This window comes from Ascaphus truei, chromosome 2 (genome assembly GCF_040206685.1).
Source record: "Ascaphus truei isolate aAscTru1 chromosome 2, aAscTru1.hap1, whole genome shotgun sequence".
NCBI lineage: Eukaryota > Metazoa > Chordata > Amphibia > Anura > Ascaphidae > Ascaphus > Ascaphus truei.
Genome location: NC_134484.1, coordinates 338,581,002 through 338,603,348, shown reverse-complemented (window position 1 = coordinate 338,603,348; position 22,347 = coordinate 338,581,002). Strand labels below are relative to the sequence as shown.

General features: G+C 47.0%; 2 protein-coding genes across 2 annotated transcripts in view; one reads left to right on the top strand and one right to left on the bottom strand.

Annotated features, from left to right (window-relative positions):
- The window catches only part of KIF15 (kinesin family member 15), a 69,283-nt gene extending 68,164 nt beyond the window's left edge, over positions 1–1,119 (bottom strand). Inside the window, exon 1 of the mRNA XM_075586705.1 lies at positions 970–1,119. Coding sequence (XP_075442820.1) covers positions 970–988 — 19 coding nt within the window. The 5' untranslated portion in view covers positions 989–1,119. The remainder of the gene's footprint in view (positions 1–969) is intronic.
- A 144-nt stretch (positions 1,120–1,263) lies between these two features.
- KIAA1143 (KIAA1143 ortholog) lies at positions 1,264–15,688 on the top strand. The gene is made up of 4 exons (XM_075586704.1): positions 1,264–1,412; positions 5,737–5,846; positions 11,394–11,538; positions 12,377–15,688. The coding sequence occupies exons 2-4, from the start codon at positions 5,739–5,741 to the stop codon at positions 12,580–12,582; spliced, it is 459 nt and encodes a 152-aa protein (XP_075442819.1). The 5' UTR covers positions 1,264–1,412; positions 5,737–5,738; the 3' UTR covers positions 12,583–15,688.
- Positions 15,689–22,347: the final 6,659 nt, after the last annotated feature.

The window sequence follows — 22,347 nt, the reverse complement described above, 5'->3', positions numbered from 1 at the left end:
CTCTCTCTCTCTCTCAGACACACACTCTCTCTCAGACACACACTCTCTCTCTCAGACACACACTCTCTCTCTCAGACACACACTCTCTCTCTCAGACACACACTCTCTCTCTCTCAGACACACACTCTCTCTCTCAAGACACACACTCTCTCTCTCAGACACACACACTCTCTCTGACACACACACTCTCTCTCAGACACACACTCTCTCAGACACACACTCTCTCTCAGACACACACTCTCTCTCAGACACACACTCTCTCTCAGACACACACTCTCTCTCAGACACACACTCTCTCTCAGACACACACTCTCTCTCAGACACACACTCTCTCTCAGAACACACACTCTCTCTCAGACACACACTCTGACACACACTCTGACACACACTCTCTGACACACTCTCTCTCTGACACACACTCTCTCTGACACACACTCTCTCTGACACACACTCTCTCTGACACACACTCTCTCTGACACACACTCTCTCTGACACACACTCTCTCTCTCTGACACACACTCTCTCAGACACACTCTCTCTCTCAGACACACTCTCTCTCTCAGACACACTCTCTCTCTCAGACACACTCTCTCTCTCAGACACACTCTCTCTCTCAGACACACTCTCTCTCTCAGACACTCTCTCTCTCAGACACACTCTCTCTCTCAGACACACTCTCTCTCAGACACACTCTCTCTCAGACACACTCTCTCTCTCAGACACACTCTCTCTCTCAGACAAACTCTCTCTCTCAGACACACTCTCTCTCTCTCTCAGACACACTCTCTCTCTCTCAGACACACTCTCTCAGACACACTCTCTCTCTCAGACACAGGACCTGCCCCAGCGACAGCGACCTGCCCCAGCGACAGCGACCTGCCCCAGCGACAGCGACCTGCCCCAGCGACAGCGACCTGCCACCTCCCCAGTGTGATCACTTTGAGGATTACGACAGCTCCAGGTGGGTACCTTTAGTCCCCGATGCCATTGTCCCCTCGCGTCCTCCGCCTGTCTTGTTATATCTCCCGCTGCAGTCTCACTCAAAATGGCGGCGCTTTCAAATTTGGCGCTTCGTTTGGAGACAGCAGCAGCTCCATCCGGGGGCTACAACCAGGCCACGCCCCCTCCAGCGGCTGCAGCCAGGCCATGCCCCCTCGCCCCTCCCAGACAACAGAATCCCGCCCACCCATCCACAACACATGCTTGCCTTTTGGATAGGCTCCGCCCACACCGCTGTCGGGAAGGCGCGGCCAGCGGGATGACGTGCTATGCGGGGTGTGCTTTCCTTAAACTATGCGTTTTTGATTGCTTGGCTTGTCCTTCCCAGGCCGCCGTCTGCTAATCTGGAGAGGGGTTTGGCTGCAGCGCGGGGGATTCTGGGTATAAGTGCAGTACTGCTGTTGTTGTTGCAGGTTTGTTAATTGCCTGCGCGTTATTGTGGTCACCCCGTGTGACATGTAAATGTGTGACATGTACATGTCCATCCCGTGTGACATGTAAATGTGTGTCCTCTGACCCCATGTGTGTGACCTCTGCCTGTCATCCTCTGACATCCCCTATTTGTGTGACATGTGCCTGTCCAACCTCTTATCCCCCCTTCCCGTGTTATCTGTGCTTGTCCAACCTCTGATTCCCCCTGTTATCTGTGCTTGTCCAACCTATGATTCCCCCCCCCGTGTTATCTGTGCCTGTCCAACCTCTGATTCCCTTGTGTGACCTGTGCCTGTCCAACCTCTGATTCCCTTGTGTGACCTGTGCCTGTCCAACCTCTGATCCCCCCGTGTGACCTGTGCCTGTCCAACCTCTGATCCCCCCGTGTGACCTGTGCCTGTCCAACCTCTGATTTCCCCCCATGTGACCTGTGCCTGTCCAACCTCTGATTTCCCCCCATGTGACCTGTGCTTGTCCAACCTCTGATTTACCCCCATGTGACCTGTGCCGGTCCAACCTCTGACCCCCCCGTGTGACCTGTGCCTGTCCAACCTCTGATCCCCCCGTGTGACCTGTGCCTGTCCAACCTCTGATCCCCCCGTGTGACCTGTGCCTGTCCAACCTCTGATCCCCCCCGTGTGACCTGTGCCTGTCCAACCTCTGATCCCCCCCGTGTGACCTGCGCCTGTCCAACCTCTGATCCCCCCCCTGTGTGACCTGTGCCTGTCCAACCACTGACCCCCCCCCTTCCTGGCTTGTGCCTGTCCAACCTTTGATTCTCCCCGTGACCTGTGCCTCTCCACTATCCAACCTCTGATTCTCCCCCGTTTGACCTGTGCCTGTCCATCCTCTGACCGGCCCGTGTGTAACCTGTACCTGCCCAACCGCTGATCTCCCCCTGCATGTGTGACCTGTACCTGTCCAACCACTGATCTCCCCCTGCATGTGTGACCTGTACCTGTCCAGCCTCTGATCTCCCTCTGCATGTGTGACCTGTACCTGTCCAACCGCTGATCTCCCCCTGCATGTGTGACCTGTACCTGTCCAGCCGCTGATCTCCCCTTGCATGTGTGACCCGTACCTGTCCAGCCGCTGATCTCCCCTTGCATGTGTGACCTGTACCTGTCCAGCCGCTGATCTCCCCTTGCATGTGTGACCTGTACATGTCCAGCCGCTGATCTCTCCCTGCATGTGTGACCTGTACATGACCAGCCTCTGATCTCCCCCTACATGTGTGACCTGTACCTGTCCAGCCTCTGATCTCCCCCTGCATGTGTTATCTGTACTTGTCCAACCGCTGATCTCCCCCTGCATGTGTGACCTGTACCTGTCCAGCCTCTGATCTCCTGCTGCATGTGTGACCTGTACCTGTCCAACCGCTGATCTCCCCCTGCATGTGTGACCTGTACCTGTCCAGCCGCTGATCTCTCCCTGCATGTGTGACCTGTACCTGTCCAGCCGCTGATCTCCCCCTGCATGTTTGACCTGTACCTGTCCAGCCTCTGATCTCCTGCTGCATGTGTGACCTGTACCTGTCCAACCGCTGATCTCCCCCTGCATGTGTGACCTGTACCTGTCCAGCCGCTGATCTCTCCCTGCATGTGTGACCTGTATCTGTCCAGCCACTGATCTCCCCCTGCATGTTTGACCTGTACCTGTCCAGCCGCTGATCTCCGCCTGCATGTGTGACCTGTACCTGTCCAACCACTGATCTCCCCCTGCATGTGTGACCTGTACCTGTCCAACCGCTGATCTCCCCCTACATGTGTGACCTGTACCTGTCCAACCGTTGATCTCCCCCTGCATGTGTGACCTGTACCTGTCCAACCGCTGATCTCCCCCTGCATGTGTGACCTGTACCTGTCCAGCCTCTGATCTCCTGCTGCATGTGTGACCTGTACCTGTCCAACCGCTGATCTCCCCCTGCATGTGTGACCTGTACCTGTCCAGCCGCTGATCTCTCCCTGCATGTGTGACCTGTACCTGTCCAGCCACTGATCTCCCCCTGCATGTTTGACCTGTACCTGTCCAGCCGCTGATCTCCGCCTGCATGTGTGACCTGTACCTGTCCAACCACTGATCTCCCCCTGCATGTGTGACCTGTACCTGTCCAACCGCTGATCTCCCCCTACATGTGTGACCTGTACCTGTCCAACCGTTGATCTCCCCCTGCATGTGTGACCTGTACCTGTCCAACCGCTGATCTCCCCCTGCATGTGTGACCTGTACCTGTCCAACCGCTGACCTGCCCCTGCATGTGTGACCTGTACCTGTCCAACAGCTGATCTCGCCCTGCATGTGTGACCTGTACCTGTCCAACCGCTGATCTCCCCCTGCATGTGTGACCTGTACCTGTCCAACCGCTGATCTCCCCCTGCATGTGTGACCTGTACCTGTCCAGCCGCTGATCTCCCCCTACATGTGTGACCTGTACCTGTCCAGCCGCTGATCTCCCCCTGCATGTGTGACCTGTACCTGTCCAGCCGCTGATCTCCCTCTGCATGTGTGACCTGTACCTGTCCAACAGCTGATCTCCCCCTGCATGTGTGACCTGTACCTGTCCAGCTGCTGATCTCCCCCTACATGTGTGACCTGTACCTGTCCAGCCTCTGATCTCCCTCTGCATGTGTGACCTGTACCTGTCCAACCGCTGATCTCCCTCTGCATGTGTGACCTGTACCTGTCCAGCCGCTGATCTCCCCCTGCATGTGTGACCTGTACCTGTCCAACCGCTGATCTCCCTCTGCATGTGTGACCTGTACCTGTCCAGCCTCTGATCTCCCTCTGCATGTGTGTGACCTGTACCTGTCCAACCACTGATCTCCCCTCTGCATGTGTGACCTGTACCTGTCCAACCGCTGATCTCCCCCTGCATGTGTGACCTGTACCTGTCCAACCGCTGATCTCCCCCTGCATGTGTGACCTGTACCTGTCCAACCGCTGATCTCCCCCTGCATGTGTGACCTGTACCTGTCCAACCGCTGATCTCCCCCTGCATGTGTGACCTGTACCTGTCCAGCCTCTGATCTCCCCCTGCATGTGTGACCTGTACCTGTCCAACCGCTGATCTCCCCCTGCATGTGTGACCTGTACCTGTCCAGCCGCTGATCTCCCCCTGCATGTGTGACCTGTACCTGTCCAACCGCTGATCTCCCCCTGCATGTGTGACCTGTACTTGTCCAACCGCTGATCTCCCCCTGCATGTGTGACCTGTACCTGTCCAACCGCTGACCTGCCCCTGCATGTGTGACCTGTACCTGTCCAACAGCTGATCTCCCCCTGCATGTGTGACCTGTACCTGTCCAACCGCTGATCTCCCCCTGCATGTGTGACCTGTACCTGTCCAATCGCTGATCTCCCCCTGCATGTGTGACCTGTACCTGTCCAGCCGCTGATCTCCCCCTACATGTGTGACCTGTACCTGTCCAACCGCTGATCTCCCCCTGCATGTGTGACCTGTACCTGTCCAGCTGCTGATCTCCCCCTGCATGTGTGACCTGTACCTGTCCAACCGCTGATCTCCCCCTGCATGTGTGACCTGTACCTGTCCAGCCGCTGATCTCCCCCTGCATGTGTGACCTGTATCTGTCCAGCCGCTGATCTCCCCCTTGCATGTGTGACCTGTATCTGTCCAACCGCTGATCTCCCCCTGCATGTGTGACCTGTATCTGTCCAACCGCTGATCTCCCCCTTGCATGTGTGACCTGTATCTGTCCAACCGCTGATCTCCCCCTGCATGTGTGACCTGTACCTGTCCAACCTCTGATCTCCCCCTACATGTGTTACCTGTACCTGTCCAACCGCTGATCTCCCCCTGCATGTGTGACCTGTACCTGTCCAGCCGCTGATCTCCCCCTGCATGTGTGACCTGTACCTGTCCAGCCTCTGATCTCCCTCTGCATGTGTGACCTGTACCTGTCCAACAGCTGATCTCCCCTTGCATGTGTGACCTGTACCTGTCCAACCGCTGATCTCCCCCTGCATGTGTGACCTGTACCTGTCCAGCTGCTGATCTCCCCCTGCATGTGTGACCTGTACCTGTCCAACCGCTGATCTCCCCCTGCATGTGTGACCTGTACCTGTCCAGCCGCTGATCTCCCCCTGCATGTGTGACCTGTACCTGTCCAACCGCTGATCTCCCCCTGCATGTGTGACCTGTACCTGTCCAACCGCTGATCTCCCCCTGCATGTGTGACCTGTACCTGTCCAACCGCTGATCTCCCTCTGCATGTGTGACCTGTACCTGTCCAGCCTCTGCCACATGTACTATATGGTCATTTTGTGCACCTTTTGATTTTCTTGCAGCCATGAGTAAAAGGAATCAGGTGTCCTACGTGAAGCCGGCAGAGCCGGCCTTCCTGGCTAAGTTCAAGAAGGACGTTGGTTTCAGAGAGGGTCCAACAGTGGACACCAAGGTATATTTAAGGATTATCATCCATCTTTTTACGTTTAACGTTCAAGGCCAAAGAACTTGGTGGTAGATTACCGTGAAATGATTTGTTTAAAATAAAGTATCTGTTAATTACAGAATGTGATGGATTGCTTTTACTAAGCTTTAAGGAGAATGTTTTGCAGACGTGTTGTAGGTTGTGATTCCCTTTTTTTTTTTTAACAAACCAACATTGCAATTCTAATTCGATGAAAAAAACTATAGTGTGCAGAGCTTTCAAAAGCTCTTCAAGTATTGGTGTCAGTACACCTGAAGTAGGGCCGTTCTATACTGTGTGCGGCCGTGTGAACGCCGGTGCACGTGCCGCACGCTTTTTGTGTGTATGCTGTGTGCGAGTGAGGTACTGTACGTGTGTGTTTTTGTGTGTGTTTAAATAAGTTTCGAAATAAATACTTTAATAACATTTTTAATACCATTATGTACACACACACACACACACACACACACACACACACACACACACACACACACACACACACACACACACACACACACTTTCAGCAGCGGTAGCGGCGCAAATTCTTTCTTTTCTTCATCCTCTCCCCTGTTAGCCGGTTCCACTCTCACTGCCGTGCGCGCGCGGCACCATTATAGAATGGCTGACTAACCTCAGCCAGCTAAAACTGCCGCGCGCGCAGTATAGAACCGGCCGTAGAATTCTGAGGTTTCCAAAGCCCTGCACACTATAATTTTAATCTATAAAGAACTCTAATGTTGGTTTTGGTCTGCTAAAAGGTGTCCCAACCTACAACAAGTCTGCTCTTCTCCAGGACCAATACAAATACGGGAGCTTTTGAACCGTCTTTCTTGGCTGTCGCATTAAATGGGGCATTGCATTATGAACGTGTGAATAGAGCTCTTTGTATCTTTCGAGAGGAGACCTGTTCTTTGAAGAATGTGTTTGTCTATGTTGTGTTGGCTGCACAAGCAGGATTCTCCTCGCCCGAGGCTGTTTCCCAGCACCTTGGAATTGTGCTATAGCTTTTGAAACTTTCAGATGTCTCTCATATACACACAAAGTTAAGTAGCTACTATATCATGGGCTCTGGCACTCCAGGGGCCCCCTTGATGTAGTAGCCAGGCCATAATCTACCGGCTTGGTTTTTGTAGGGCAGATCACGTTCAGGTGTGCAGAGTACCATATTGTTTTAATATGCCTTTGACGGCGGTCATCCCCACCACACAATCACTCTTTCTATCCCTTCTACAGTCCCAAATCAAAAGTTGACTTTGAAGTCAGACACAAAAGGCGTATATAACATAACCGGGGAAGCTGGCAATATTTGGACAAAGGGAGCAGGCAGAAATGAAAAACTAAAGGAATAATGGGGAAGGGAACCTTGCATCTGAGGATTGAATTGTTTAAAGCTATTGTACGGGCTACTCCATTAATTGCTGTAGCATCTTCTAAAATAATAAATAATGCGTTTTTCGAACTCGTAGACCAATCATCCAGTCTCTATTTTCTGAAGGGGGAGTTCAAAAAGTTTTTAATTTGTTATAGATGCAACATGTCTTATTTGCTAATAAGCAGCACCCTTCTCCGTTAGCGGTGCTTCAGCCTGTACAAGGCAGTTGTGCCATTTACGTTTCAAGCTGCGATTAAACTGGCGGCGTGTACATGCTCGCCGCCGGAACAAACTAATGTACTCCAATGAAGGCGCACATAGTGTGACCGACCGCTATGGAGCGACAGATAATACAGGAGACAAATGAAATTGTTTTTGGAGTGTGACGGGCAGGTCACGTGAGCGGTTCAGCCAATGACGGCGAACTGCTCACGTGACGCCACGGCCACGCCTCCAACCTGCAGTGCATGTTTCGCGTGTGACATCACGCGGTCGCGCACACCTCCAGTATAATCGTGGCCTTAGGGCAGAGCTCTTCAACTACTTTTCCAAAGGGGTCGGATCCCCAAAAAAGTCAAAAGGGCCAAGAACAGTATTTGAATGTAGTTTTAACAATGTTTACCAAGACTACAACAGACCCACATATAGTGTGTGTACTGTATCTAATACTCCACCTGACTCCGATGAAATAAACGCAGCACTGGTGATTTTGGATATCAAAAATATTATTAAAACCAACGTTTCGGGCCTCTATGGGACATCACTCGGAGGAAGGTCCCGGAGAGGCCCGAAACATTGGTTTTAAGATCCTTTTTTGATATTCAAATCGGCAATGCCGTCTATTTCATCGGGGTCTGGTGGAGTATTTGCCTTATTGGTAATTTGCTGGGTGATGCGTGCACTGGCCACTTGGTTCTTTTGTTAATGATGGTGTGTGTGTATACTTGGACTGTAAGCTCTTCAGGGCAGGGACTCCTTTTCCTATTACTTTTATGTCTGAAGCGCTTATTCCCATATGTCTCTCTGTCTCTCTCTCTCACTCTTTTTCTCTCTCCTACTCTTTTTCTCTCTCTCTCACTCTTTTTCTCTCTCTCTCACTCTTTTTCTCTCTCTCTCACTCTTTTTCTCTCTCTCTCACTCTTTTTCTCTCTCTCACTCTTTTTCTCTCTCTCACTCTTTTTCTCTCTCTCTCACTCTTTTTCTCTCTCTCTCACTCTATTTCTCTCTCTCTCACTCTATTTCTCTCTCTCTCACTCTTTTTCTCTCTCACTCACTCTTTTTCTCTCTCACTCACTCTTTTTCTCTCTCACTCACTCTTTTTCTCTCTCACTCACTCTTTTTCTCTCTCACTCACTCTTTTTCTCTCTCACTCTTTCTCTCTCACTCTTTTTCTCTCTCACTCACTCTTTTTCTCTCTCTCTCACTCTTTTTCTCTCTCACTCTTTTTCGCTCTCTCTTTTTCTCTCGTGGTGGGAAACAGAAGAAATATAACTTGAAGAAAAGTACGGAAGGTTACAATGGGAAATTCAAGAACATGGGTCATCCTTGCCACGTAGACTGATCTGTCTACTGTGGGGAAATGCATAAAGATGGGAAATGTGGAATCTGCGTAGTTTAATTAGGGACTGCGTTCGAATTCAACCCTTGGATCCTAATAAAGTCCAACCAGAATTTATATATCTATATATATCTTGGCAAAAACAGAAAGGCCAGCGCAACATACAAAATGACACAACATATAGTGCAATACTTCAGTGCGTATCTGCTCATGAGTAAGGGTCATTTAGTTAAACCCTTTGGTCAAAAGGTTATAAGCCTGCAGCCACTTCACGGCATGACCAGTCTGCAGGTCCTAACCCTACCTGTGAATATATATCTCCGGTATGTTTCCATACAAAGGTTCAGCTGTTGCAGGGTTGCTAAGCAACAACCAGAATGCCGCCTCCAAGGAGGAGGGAGAGGAGATGGAGAGATAGCAAGGAGGAGACCGATCGATGACGAAGAGGGAATGGAGTTCTGTGTGCACATGGGGCAGGAAGTAGTGCAAAGAGGGGAGGAGAGACAGATGAGAGGAGGGATTGTTGTGTGCACAGAGGAGCAGACACAGTAAGGCAGGGAGTGCAAAGAGGAGCAGGGCATAATGGTGGGGAAGAGGGGACAAGAGACAAGGCATTACAGGGAGGTGTTAATAAGATTAATGTTTAATAACCTTTAAGATCTGCTAGATCGGCATATGTTTTGTTCCCTCTTTTCTCTATGTAAAAGGAGGGAGTACACATGTAGCTGACAGGGTCTACCTTGACGTAATTGCAGGCTTAACATAGCCAAAGGATTAACCCTGCTAAATCTATATATAAAACTGAAAATCTTGGTTGTGAGTGTCTGTAGACCATTTAATTGGTCCGTCGGTCCATCCACCCTCCCACGGCTCTCATTGGCCGGTGTGTCTCGCCCCCTCCCTGTGTGTCCCGCCCCCCCACGGCTCTTATTGGCCGGTGGGCTCTAACCCAGGGCTCCCCAACCCCCAGGCACACTGCTGCTGCCTGAGGTGAGGAAATGCTCCCGGGTGATGGTGGTGTCGGCTGTTGCTGCTGGGGGGGAGGCTTAACTGAGACTGTGAGTTTTTGTTCCCCCCCTTCCAGCTCTGTTTTTGCCCCCCCCCCCAGCTCCGTTTTTGCCCACCCCCCAGCTCCGTTTTTGCCCACCCCCCAGCTCCGTTTTTGCCCCCCCAGCTCCGTTTTTGCCCCCCCCAGCTCCCGTTTTTGCCCCCCCAGCTCTGTTTTTGCCCCCCCGCTCCGTTTTTGCCCCCCCCAGCTCCGTTTTTGCCCCCCCCAGCTCCGTTTTTGCCCCCCCCAGCTCCGTTTTTGCCCCCCCCAGCTCTGTTTTTGCCCCCTGCTCTGTTTTTGCCCCCACCCAGCTCCCCCCTGCCTTCTCCCCCCCTGCCCCTGCCTACTCCCCCCCTGCCCCTGCCTACTCCCCCCTGCCCCTGCCTTCTCCCCCCCTGCCTTCTCCCCCCCTGCCCCTGCCTTCTCCCCCCCTGCCCCTGCCTTCTCCCCCCCTGCCCCTGCCTTCTCCCCCCCTGCCCCTGCCTTCTCCCCCCCTGCCCCTGCCTTCTCCCCCCCTGCCCCTGCCTTCTCCCCCCCTGCCCCTACCTTCTCCCCCACTGCCCCTGCCTTCTCCCCCCTGCCTTCTCCCCCCCTGCCCCTGCCTTCTCCCCCCTGCCCCTGCCTTCTCCCCCCCTGCCCCTGCCTTCTCCCCCCTGCCCCTGCCTTCTCCCTCCTGCCCCTGCCTTCTCCCTCCTGCCCCTGCCTTCTTCCTCCTGCCCCTGCCTTCTCCCATCCCCCTGAACCTGCCTTCTCCCCCCCCTCTGCCTTTCATCCGCCTCTGCCTTTCACCCGCCCGCCCTTCCGCCTCTGCCTTTCACCCACCCGCCCGCCCTTCCGCCTCTGCCTTTCACCCACCCGCCCGCCGTTCCGCCTCTGCCTTTCACCCACCCGCCCGCCCTTCCGCCTCTGCCTTTCACCCACCCGCCCGCCCTTCCGCCTCTGCCTTTCACCCACCCGCCCGCCCTTCCGCCTCTGCCTTTCACCCACCCGCCCGCCCTTCCGCCTCTGCCTTTCACCCGCCCGCCCTTCCGCCTCTGCCTTTCACCCGCCCGCCCTTCCGCCTCTGCCTTTCACCCGCCCGCCCGCCCTTCCGCCTCTGCCTTTCACCCACCCGCCCGCCCTTCCGCCTCTGCCTTTCACCCACCCGCCCGCCCTTCCGCCTCTGCCTTTCACCCACACGCCCGCCCTTCCGCCTCTGCCTTTCAAAAAAACCATAGTATTGAATAAATAATTTGCCATTTTGGATGTGCTTTGGGGCGTCTTTGTTTATGGTCTTATAAATATGGTGACATTTCTGAACATTTTAGTTGAGATGGAATATTTTATCTGCCACATTGGGAAGATTAAACTTTTGCCTCAACCTTGTGGGAACCGATTTGACAAGCACAGAATATCTCCAGCAATGTACTTGACTCGCACTGTGGGTCGGATTTTCAGCCTGTAGAATGGGAACAGACTTATGTCTGAATCTCCCGCTTAAAGTCCCCCCCTTTATATTGGTGATATAAGTAAAATCTGTTGTGTATCATGATCATTTTTTTCTTCTTCTCCCCACAGAGACAGGAACTTCCTGCGCTTGCTGATGACAGCGATGCAAGCGACAAGGAGGATGAGCAGCCACAGGTGGTAGTACTGAGGAAAGGTGACCTTTCGGCTGAGGAAGTCGGGAGCATCAAACAGCAAATCAAAGAAATCTCAAAAGGTTTGTGCATCAAACGTTTCTAAAACCAAACGGTTTTGCAACGTCCTGCGATTGGTCCCGGTACCGCACGAGAAGCATGCAAAGTGTCGGTATGTTGGTATTTTTCACGTGTATTCATTAGCTAATTCTGCAAAATCTTGGCTAAAACAATCATCCGGTGTAGGAAAGCCTTTAATTATTTATTTTACGGATCAAAAGTTTTTTTTACCAGGAAGTGATACATTGAGAGTTGCCTCTCGTTTTCAAGTATGTCCTGGGCACTGTTGTAATAATACATGGTTGCCTTAAATGAACAGAGGTAATACATTCAATTTACAAACATTTCATGGACATTTAGATAGGATTATGGGTGTATGTAACAGTTGGACAGGTTAAAATAGTGTTTAGAGGAGGTAGGATAGGCCTGCAATGTGTTGTGGTAGAAGATAATACAAGCCACGTCCACCAAAAAAGCATCTAACCCCAACTCTAGTGATCTAGAACGTTTCTAGGAGCCCAATTCTCAAAGCAAAACTGTTCTAGATTCACCTGTTTTAACTAAAATGTATGGAGGTTACGGTGAATGTTTGCAACAGAATAGCAATGTGCTGCAGGTCACTGGCAACGGAGAAAGATAGGAAGGGAATTGAAGGTTTGAACAGGTTGCTAGCATGGTTGGAAATACATTTCCAGAGCTAGAGGGCAGCAAAGCCTGCGAGAAGCGTAGAGCATTGGCACGTTTTGGCAAGAGAATGGAGTCATTTGAGGCTGATCGGAGTGCAAAAGTCGTTCTGCAGATGACGCAATGTGTGCATATGGTGTTTTGTAGACTAATGTATTTTGTATTTTTTTTGCATAGACGAGGAAGCAGCCCCGGCTGACGGAAAGATCTTATTCAAGAAGCCAGAAAAGCGCTCTTCCAGTGACAAGTTTCCGGGGATAAACGCAAGTTCCAGCAAGAAGAAAAAGCAGGAAGAAAAGACTGATTCATCGAGCAGCAAGCCCACTCATAAACAAGTGAGGAATAGCAGCCTACTCTCCTTTGACGACGACGAAGAAGATTAGCACTCCAGCTTTCAGCAGGGCTCCTCCGAACGTTTGCAGAAGGATGCGTGGTGGCTTTACTAAGCATCTCTAGGCTCCATAATCGGATTTAATAGTAAATGACTCTTGCCTACTTTTAACCCCAGTTTGCATCTGAATGCTGGTTTGCGCTGTAAGTGTCTTGACCGTAAACTTTCTCAAACAACTACCACTGAGCTAATAATGAACAGTGCTCTCCCACGCTGCCATGGTGTCATAGTTACCAGTAGATGATCATTTCTCCCCTTGTAGAGAGTACTCTTTTATAGGTAAAAAAAGAACATTCTGTTACACGCATGTGTAGGGGATTTATATTTTATTTCCCTTGACTGCTTTTGTTTGGTTTTTCTTTTGCCAAAAGGACTGGTAATCCATACGTTTTCTGCGCTGTTCTGTCTAGTGTTTGCCATGATGTTATTGGCGTTCCTGTTTTTAAGACGTTGAGCATGTCCCCACGCATCGCAGTAAGTCAACCATGTCCCAGTTGTAGCCGTTAGTGGATTGCGAGTAACATTTTGTGGCAGTGTGACATTCCTGCATATCTGAGAAGTAGAAACAGGACCTCCTTTTTTTAGTTTATAGGGGGAAATATCTGCATAATTTAATGTCTACATAGGGCTTTTTCTGTGTAAGGGACAAGATATACACAAATCATAGTAATCTTGAGGGAAATATCCTTAATAGCCCCATTAAGTCTACAGGACATTCCAATAAGATGGCTATTATTTTCATTGCATGATTTTGATGGATGTTTCTCATGGTTTTTAAATCGGCGACAAACAGTGGGGGGTGTATGGAAAGTGTTGTAGGGAAAACATAACTGTAGCGAGCAACATAAAGCCAATTTTGCACCGCAGTAGCAAATAGAAAGTACAGTATACATTCGCCATGGCGTGTTGGTCACGTATTGCAGACCAAGCTGTTTAAAAAATCAATAATAATAAAAAAACATATTTTGCACTTTTGGTCAGAAGTGGCCAACTCCCGTCCTCGAGGGTTACCAACAGGTCAAGTTTTAAGGATATCCCTGCTTCAGCACAGACGACTCGGTCGTTGACTGAGCCACCTGTGCTGAAGCAGGGATATCCTTAAAACCTGACCTGCTGTTGACCCTCGAGGACGGGAGTTGGCCACTCCTGCACTAGGTGATGGAAATAAGCCCCGACCTTGCTCCACCATGTTGGGAGAGTCTTGCCTGTCATGGAGTCCATTTTACTTATTTATTTTACATACGCCCTATTTAATATTCTGGGAAGCCGTTTCCATTTTACTTATTTATTTTACATACGCCCTATTTAATATTCTGGGAAGCCGTTATTCCCTTAGAAAAGCTTTTGGGCCCCGTTGTATTCATTACTGCAATAGTTGAGGCAGTAATGAAATGGCACTTGAGTGGGCACAAGGAAATGAATAACCATCAGGAAGGCATTACTGATGTATTGCAGCCTCAACCTCCCCTGCCAGAGGGGACCGTGTAACATTTCCGATTACCCCCTGTTAAGTCATTTTCCCGTTTAGATGAAATTGCCGGGCTCGCTGGCGTGCGTCGCGTTCCTCAGACTTGTCGAGCTTTATTTATTAGGAGTGAATCACGCTCCCTCATGTGGTCTCTGATATTGTTGTGTTCTCCCAGGGTCATTAGCTATATGTGGGGACGTGCGGATGCACAGTTGCTGCGCTCGCTGACGGCAGAGCTCTCTAGGAGGCTGCTTTTGTGGAAACTGGCTTATTTGGGCCATTTGAACTTGACGTGGAATATACATTGGTAAATATATCTTTGCCTTTTTAGTTGGAATTGTTGGGTGTATGTTCATCAGCGACGCAATTTCGGCCTCCTTGACTTGGTAAAATTCTAGTATATCGTAGTTTTTGTTGTAAACCTTCACCATGGAGCTGGTAAAAATGGCTGGGTGTGGCGGCTGTCGTTTATTTATTTTTTAATGGAAGACTTGAAGGCCTTTGGACATTTAACATGTAAAAATCACATTTTAAGTATCAGATATTTTTGCTTGTTACTTCATTTGGGGTCTAAAATGTATACTGTACATATGTTTGTATTGAGAAGCATGTTATGCCGTTAGGGATACTTACATGGATTAGCTGGAAAGTTCTGCATAGGTAATATCCATCAATCCAGGTAATACAATATAAATCCATTATTGTATTTTTCCTTGTTGGTTTCTCGGGGTTTGTATCAGCAGACTGAGCCTTCTCAGATCAGTACTTTTTCCATTAAAGGCCATTTGATGTGGGACGCTCACATCTCGCTGATTCCGGTCCTTGGACATGATTGTGCATAGGGAAGTACAAAGGCGGTGGATTCCAGGTCCCCCGATGTGGACGTTAGGCCTTCGATTGGGATTGGAGGAAGATTTAGCTGATAGTACAGCATTGCAAGGGCTGGGTAGTTGGATTTGTATTGAGGTTCTAGTAACCCCTTGCTGGCCATGATTTATGATGGAGATATGGATTGAACATGGCTTCATGCTCACTGGCTACGAATGGGTTAATCTAAATATTTCTCTCTCCTGTTACCTAGGTATTGGGTGCCCTATATTCCTGATACCTTTGATAGGGAAACGGGTCACTACGAAACAAAACTATTGATTTATCTCTCTAGCATGGAAATATGTTTACCTTTTTGAAAACGTATCACCCCAGAATCACGAGTAGGAGTTTTTTTTTTTTTTTGCCCTGGTATAAATAAAAGAAATTAAAAAAAATTCAGAAAGACCTGCAATATTTTTGGGGGCGTAGCGGTTTTATCCGAAACATCTGAATAGGCCGAGTCATCAAAGTGCGATATGCGCCCGAATCGGTGATATCTGCTTTTAGACTTTAATGGCGGGTATCGCCGTTTGGGCCGCGATAGCGCAGAGCACGCATTGATGTCTACCGGTGAGAGAACCAGTTTCAAATCCTTGTGCCAGCAACCTTTTCCCCCATGCAAATAAAGGGCAATTCCACCCGTGGCCAACATGAACTAATGCAAGTGGCACATTTAATAGGTTCATGGTAGATGGTTTGTTTTTGTGTCCCTTGCTTAAAATACTATATGAAAAGTCTTTAAACCATGCCGAGGGGGGGGGGGGGGGAAATCAGAAGCATTTTAAAAAAGCTTGTTAATGGTTTGTATAGTAACAAAATATTTTAGGTTGCTATCTTTTTTGTGATGAGACTGAATCATACAATCTTTTTAACCCAGTTGCCAACCACAGGTAGCCAAAAAGATAAAGGTTGGGGTAAAAATATATATTTGAAAGAATATATTTTGTAGGACCTGGTAAAATTAAAAACATTGTTCACGAAACATATGTACAACTCAACCCCGTTATAACGCGAGTCCGCTTATAATGCGATGCAAGCATGGCTCCCAATTTTTGTATTTATGAATACTTTACAACACGATTATTGGTATCTTAAATACTTTATTGTACAATGCATACAATTGTACATTATTTCTAACGCGATCTGCTTATAACACGATGTGATTCTTTGGACCCCAAGCACAGCATTATAAGGGGGTTGAGCTGTATTTAGTTTAATGATTATTAAATCTTGGGGTTTTTCTTTAGACTGTGAGATGGGGGATTCTTCAGAGAGGAGTCCTGCTATTTCCCTTTTTCCCAAGATACTTTTTCAGTTTTAGTTGCTGATGTGCTTGCTGGAAATTCAAAGATGGCCCTCGGTGTCATCCAATAGGAAGCCAGCGGGCCTAGAGCCGCTCTGGTGGCCATTTTGATTTCATGACTAGCAGAACAGCCAGGATCTAGAAATGTAAGTGTCTCGTAAACCGAGGGTCTCCCCAGACCTTAAAAATACCACGGTACTGCTCCAGAAGGCCAACTAATTAATTCTGTAAAGTAAAATAATAATAAAATAGTGGGGCACTGCTGCTTTTAAATGCCACTGGGTGTTGCATTGTAAAATATTGTGCAAAATCAGTTGTTGCAATGTAAAAACACATTATTATTATTTTCTACTGCAACTGACTTAAGGCGGCTTTTTAATAATCTGTGTAACCTCTAAAATGCCAGCGGCACATGCAACACACTAAAGGTGTTAAACCTATTAGTTATTACGTAAAAGCCTTCCAGGTTATAGATGTCTGATCCTTGCAAAACAAGCCTGCTTTTTTTTATTCCCCCCAGAGGGATTTGCTAGGCAGTTGGCTACATTCTGTGACGTCTGCTGTATTTTTATATATTTGTTTTCAGCGTGGTTTCTCTATTTGCATCCTCCCTTCTGCGGCGTTTAGGTTCAAATTAGCAGTATGCCTATCTTCCTGCGACATTCACGAGGCACTTCCCCCTGCTGTTCCTCTGCTCCTGCTCTTTTGTTCCCGTTGATGGCTTGCTTTTGCATTTCCCCCCTCTTCACAGTTTCCTGCCTGCTGAGCTTATTTTTTACACTCTGCAGTTGAGCAGCTCCGTAATTGGAACGTTCCCCAAATAATGCCGTGTGATCGATAGGGAGACAGCGGGGAGTCGGACCGTGGCTTTTCTCCATTACAACCTTGTCATGTGATGGCGGGTAACAGCCGGCGTTCCCACTTCACGGGCAATGTGCAGATTTATTATAATTTTTTTTTGTTGCTGTTCAGATAAACACTTTAGGTCTATGCTGCAGCTGTGGGTGATTTATTCTTTTGATCATTGTTTTTTTTTTTTTTTTAATTTGGGTAATTATAATTAACCCCGTTCTCCACGGGAGGGGTCAGCGTCGCAGAGCTAAGTGCTAGAGCAGCCTGATGCTGCCACGGGTAGGGGAGATGGGTTTGTATGGTAGGGTTCTAAAAGGGCAGGGGTAGGTAGAACAGTAAACCACAAGGGCGGTTACCCCAAACTCGGCTAGTTGTGGTTAAGTGAAAGACCGGTGAGACAGAGTAGATCCAAGAAGGATCAAACAGGTTCCCCATATATTTTGCACTCGATGCTGGAACAAATATGAAGACAAAAATGGTCTATCAGATAATATTACTGTCAATCGGTCTAATGACCCATCGGAACCAGAAAACTCAGAAAAATAATAACATTTTATTGCATCAAGTATCGTTAAACACATTCAAAAGATTAAAAACATTTGTACAATATTATAATTCCCCATAGTGGAGTGGAAAATAGAGATACTGTTAGTAAGGGTATATATACCTCAGATGGGTTCAGAACATTCAGTGAACGCTACTGACATCAAGGATTACTATAATAGTTCCTGCTCAGGGATGTAAAATCTGGATAATTGCAGGATTCAAGGGGTGTACTAATATCCTAATAATGTGTGAATATCATATGCTCAGGCAATATGGTAGATGAAAGCGCTATGTATATACGGAGTAAACTAGTGCTGCATTCTTACTAAAATGCAGCCACAGCACAATATCTTGTAGTAATGGTATATACCAGAGTCCTGTCACGTACTTATATATTTCTCACCAAATCATATAAGATCAATTATTGGTTAAATACCATAGTATCCATATACTGATATAACTCGGCGAATATTGAATATAATTGTATCAATATTTAACCACAAGAATGGGGACTGATAATAAAGCCTGGACACATAAGTAGCGATACCAAATGTGTGTGTTGCAATAATGTAGCCAAATGCCAGAGCATGTGACTCAGGCGACCAATACACAGCACACTCCTCTGAGCAAATCAGAACAGCATTCATAAGCCCTGAATAAGCCACATAATACTGCAGCTAATAGCAAATAATCGGCCAACCTGAGGTGCAGTGTTAAAGTGGTCAGCCGCTATGTGGTAATATAATTGCTTAATGCCGCATTCAGGTAAGGATAATGGTCTCGGTGGACCAGATAAAAAGGAGATAGTAACACTCGATACAAGTCGTGATATTAGCGGAGTAGGAAAATGTCGCCACTCCAGATGACGTCACAGCCATGACGCCCTACTGTACGTATCCCGACGTACGTTTTGTGTGTACACCACGCTTCTTCAGGGGGACTCTGGGATATACTATTGCTTCAAGATATTGTGCAGTGGCTGCGTTTTAGTTAGAATGCAGCAGTAGTTTACTCTGTATATACATAGCCCTTTCATCTACCATATTGCCTGAGCATATGATATTCACACATTATAAGGATATAAGTACACCTCTGTTTGGGCGATTATTTGCTATTAGCTGCAGTATTATGTGGCTTATGTATGCTGTTCTGATTTGTTCAGAGGAGTGTGCTCTGTATTGGTCTCCTGAGTCACATGCTCTGGCATTTGGCTACATTATTGCAACACACACATTTGGTATCGCTACTTATGTATCCAGGTTTTATTATCAGCCCCCATTCTTGTGGTTAAATATGGATACAATTATATTCATTATTCATCGAGTTATATCAATATATATGGATACTATGGTATTTAACCAGTATAGAGTTCACTGAATATTCTGAACCCATCTGAGGTATATATACCCATACTAACAGTATCTCTATTTTCCACACCACTATGGGGAATTTTAATATTGTACATATGTTTTTAATCTTTTGAATGTGTTTAACGATACTTGATGCAATGAAACGTTATTATTTTTCTGAGTTTTCCGGTTCAGATGGGCCATTAGACCGATTTGACAGTAATATTATCTGGTAGACCACTGTTGTCTTCATATTTTGTTCCAGCATTGAGTGCAAAATATATGGGGAACCTGTTTGAGCCTTCTTGGATCTACTCTGTCTCACTGATATACATATCCCCTACGCACCTGCTTCCCCTTTCTATTACACTATTAGGACATACTTGGTGGGAGGTTTCTGATCTATCTGTTTGTTATAAGTCAAAGACCCCCAATGTTACCATAGGAAACATTGTCCTGTATTCTGCAAGCTGCGATAGCGCGGAAGATATCATTATGCCGCATTATGTGGAGATATGTACATGATATAAAATGGAATACTATAATTGACAATCCCTTATATTGAACAGTGTTATTAATACATGGCTTCAGAGAGGGTCTCTAGCAATAGGACAGGGGGAGTTGTAATGTTATGCAACTAGGAAGAAGCTACTCTCTACAAAATATATATGTTCACCGCGCTTCTCCGTGTAGTGAGCCTGCTGCTGGCGAAAAAATTGGCCGTACCTATGTGAAAAACAGAAAGTGAATCCCTGCGCTTCTCCCATTGGGCTAACAATAAATGGGGAAATAAATATACATAGTGAAACCTGAGTCTGTAAGACAAAGGAGACATTTGGTTCCATCTTTTGATCAAATCATGACAAGCCTACAAACCAACGTCAAGGTAAGCCTCAAGAGCAGGTCCCTATGCTAAATGGATATAATTCTAGTGAATTATGTGAAATATACCCTGAAAGGGTTCATAAACAAAGCATATGCTTCTGTGACTTGGTGCAGTTAAAAACTGGTATATACCATAATGATACTTACATGTAGGCCAGTTTTAAGACACTACTTGTAAAGTGGAAAGTGAATTTACAGGGACCTTACCTGAGACTATATACCTTGAAGGGAGGGACTAAAACCTCCTACAAGCTGCTCAATATATATGACTTGCATATATGTGAGTATCTTTATTGGTATATACCAGTTGTTAACTGCACTAAATCACAGAAACATACTTTTTTAAATTCTTAACTCCTTCAAGGTATATTTAAGATATTTCACATCATTCACTAGAATGTATGTATGTCTTTATATAGCGCCATTAATGTACATAGCACTTCACAGTAGTAATACACGTGACAATCATATAAATAATACAAATTACAGATCATCGGAATAACTGCCTCAGACATAAAAGTAACATTAAGGAAGAGGAGTCCCTGCTCTGAGGAGCTTACAATCTAATTGGTAGGTAGAAAGAACGTACAGAGACAGTAGGAGGGCGTTCTGGTAAGTGCGTCTGCAGGGGGCCAAGCTTGATGTATCTTGTGTATAGTATCAGCTACGGAGCTACTTGTATGCTTCTTTAAGCAGGCGGGTTCTTAACGGTGGATAGAGTGGGTGCTAGTCGGGTATTGAGGGGAAAGGCATTCCAGAGGTGTGGGGCAGTCAGTGAGAAAAGTTTAAGATAGGAGAGGGCTTTAGATATAAAGGGGGTAGAGAGAAGACATCCTTGAGCAGAAAGCAAGAGTCAGGGTGGTGCATAGCGAGAAATTAGGGCTGAGATGTAAGGAGGAGCAGAAGAGTGTAACGCTTTAAATTGAGGAGAATTGAGTGCGAAATGCGGGATTTGATAGGAAGCCAGAAGAGTGATTTGAGCAGGGGAGACGCTGAGACAGATTTAGGAAAGAGTAGAGTGATTCTGGCAGCAGTGTTACTTGCAGTACTAGAATTGTATGCATTTAGCATAGGGACCTGCTCTTGAGGCTTACCTTGATGTTGGTTAGCAGGCTTGTCATGATTTGATCTAAAGATGCAACCAAAAGTCTCCTTTGTTTTACATACTCAGGTTTCACTATGTATATTTGTCACCATATATTGTTAGGTCAATGGGAAAAGCTCAGGTATTCACTTTGTTTCTCTACAAAATGGCTGATCCGCCTTAAGGAAAAAGGTTGTCATTTTCATTGAAATGCTTCACTGCTTTATAAACTCACAAACATAACGCTATAATGACATGTTCCTTGGAAAACCACCCATCAAACAGTATTTCAAGAGCACTGTGAAAGGTCCAACATTTAGCTACCCAAAGAGAGCAAGAGAAATGACAGTAGAAGCTGAGATGTTCTTCAATTAATTTATCTGGTACAGGAAAATAAAAACCTGCACCCATTGGAAAAGTTGTGCATGACTGAGGGGACAACTGCCCTGTAGATCAATCAGTTTGAGGTTGAAATTATAATTCTTCTGGATTCGTATGTATGTGGAATTGGTGGGCTCTTGTTCCTTGTAGGTGGCCACTGAGGTGTAGCTTTGGGATAATTTAGTCTGTAGGGCTTTAATTGTCACAGTTCTTCCTGTGAGCAGACATGGGGAACATTACGCACACCCATCCACTGTTGTTGCAATAAACTTTGTTAAAAAAAAATGTATGAAGTTTTGATCTTTGTGTAATTTTGTTTTTAGTTTGTCTTCCTTGGATGTTTTGCCACAGCAGCGAGGGGTCCTTGCCATCTCTGTTGTAAAAGCAGTGTTTTTGGGGTTCTGCCCAATTCGACACTGGGAAAGGAGTAGCAATGCCTGTAGCTGTACAGCAAGGTCTTGCTGTGATGTCCTGGGTGTGTACATGCCCACCAGGTGAGTGGGTGGCGTTGGTGTTGTGGTTCTATGCTTTTGTCAGCAGGCAAGGATCTTGTTTTGTAATCAATTAAACTGTAGCTGGTTTTGTCACTCAATGCGAAGGGGCAATGGAGGAGTCCTTCAGTCATGCTTTGGCTTTGTAATGGCAAAGTTCTTCATTGTGTGTCAAGGATGGACACATCAAATTCCTTGCTAGGACATCCCCTTTTCTACAGCCATAGACCACAAACAATCTTTTACTATATACTATATATATATATATATATATATATATATATATATATATATATATATATATATATATATATATATTATGGACAACTGGAAATGGAAAGGGGCGTTCGATTAGAAGTCTGCGTTTTCATACCCTTTCACACATTATTAAGGGACACCAAAATATTTAAAATAAAAACATGTCTATGTTAAATTCAGTTAATATATGTACACACAGCAATAACTTTACTGAAAATATATACAAAAGTTAAATTGGTATGGTCTCTGATTTTATGAAGAATCCGCACA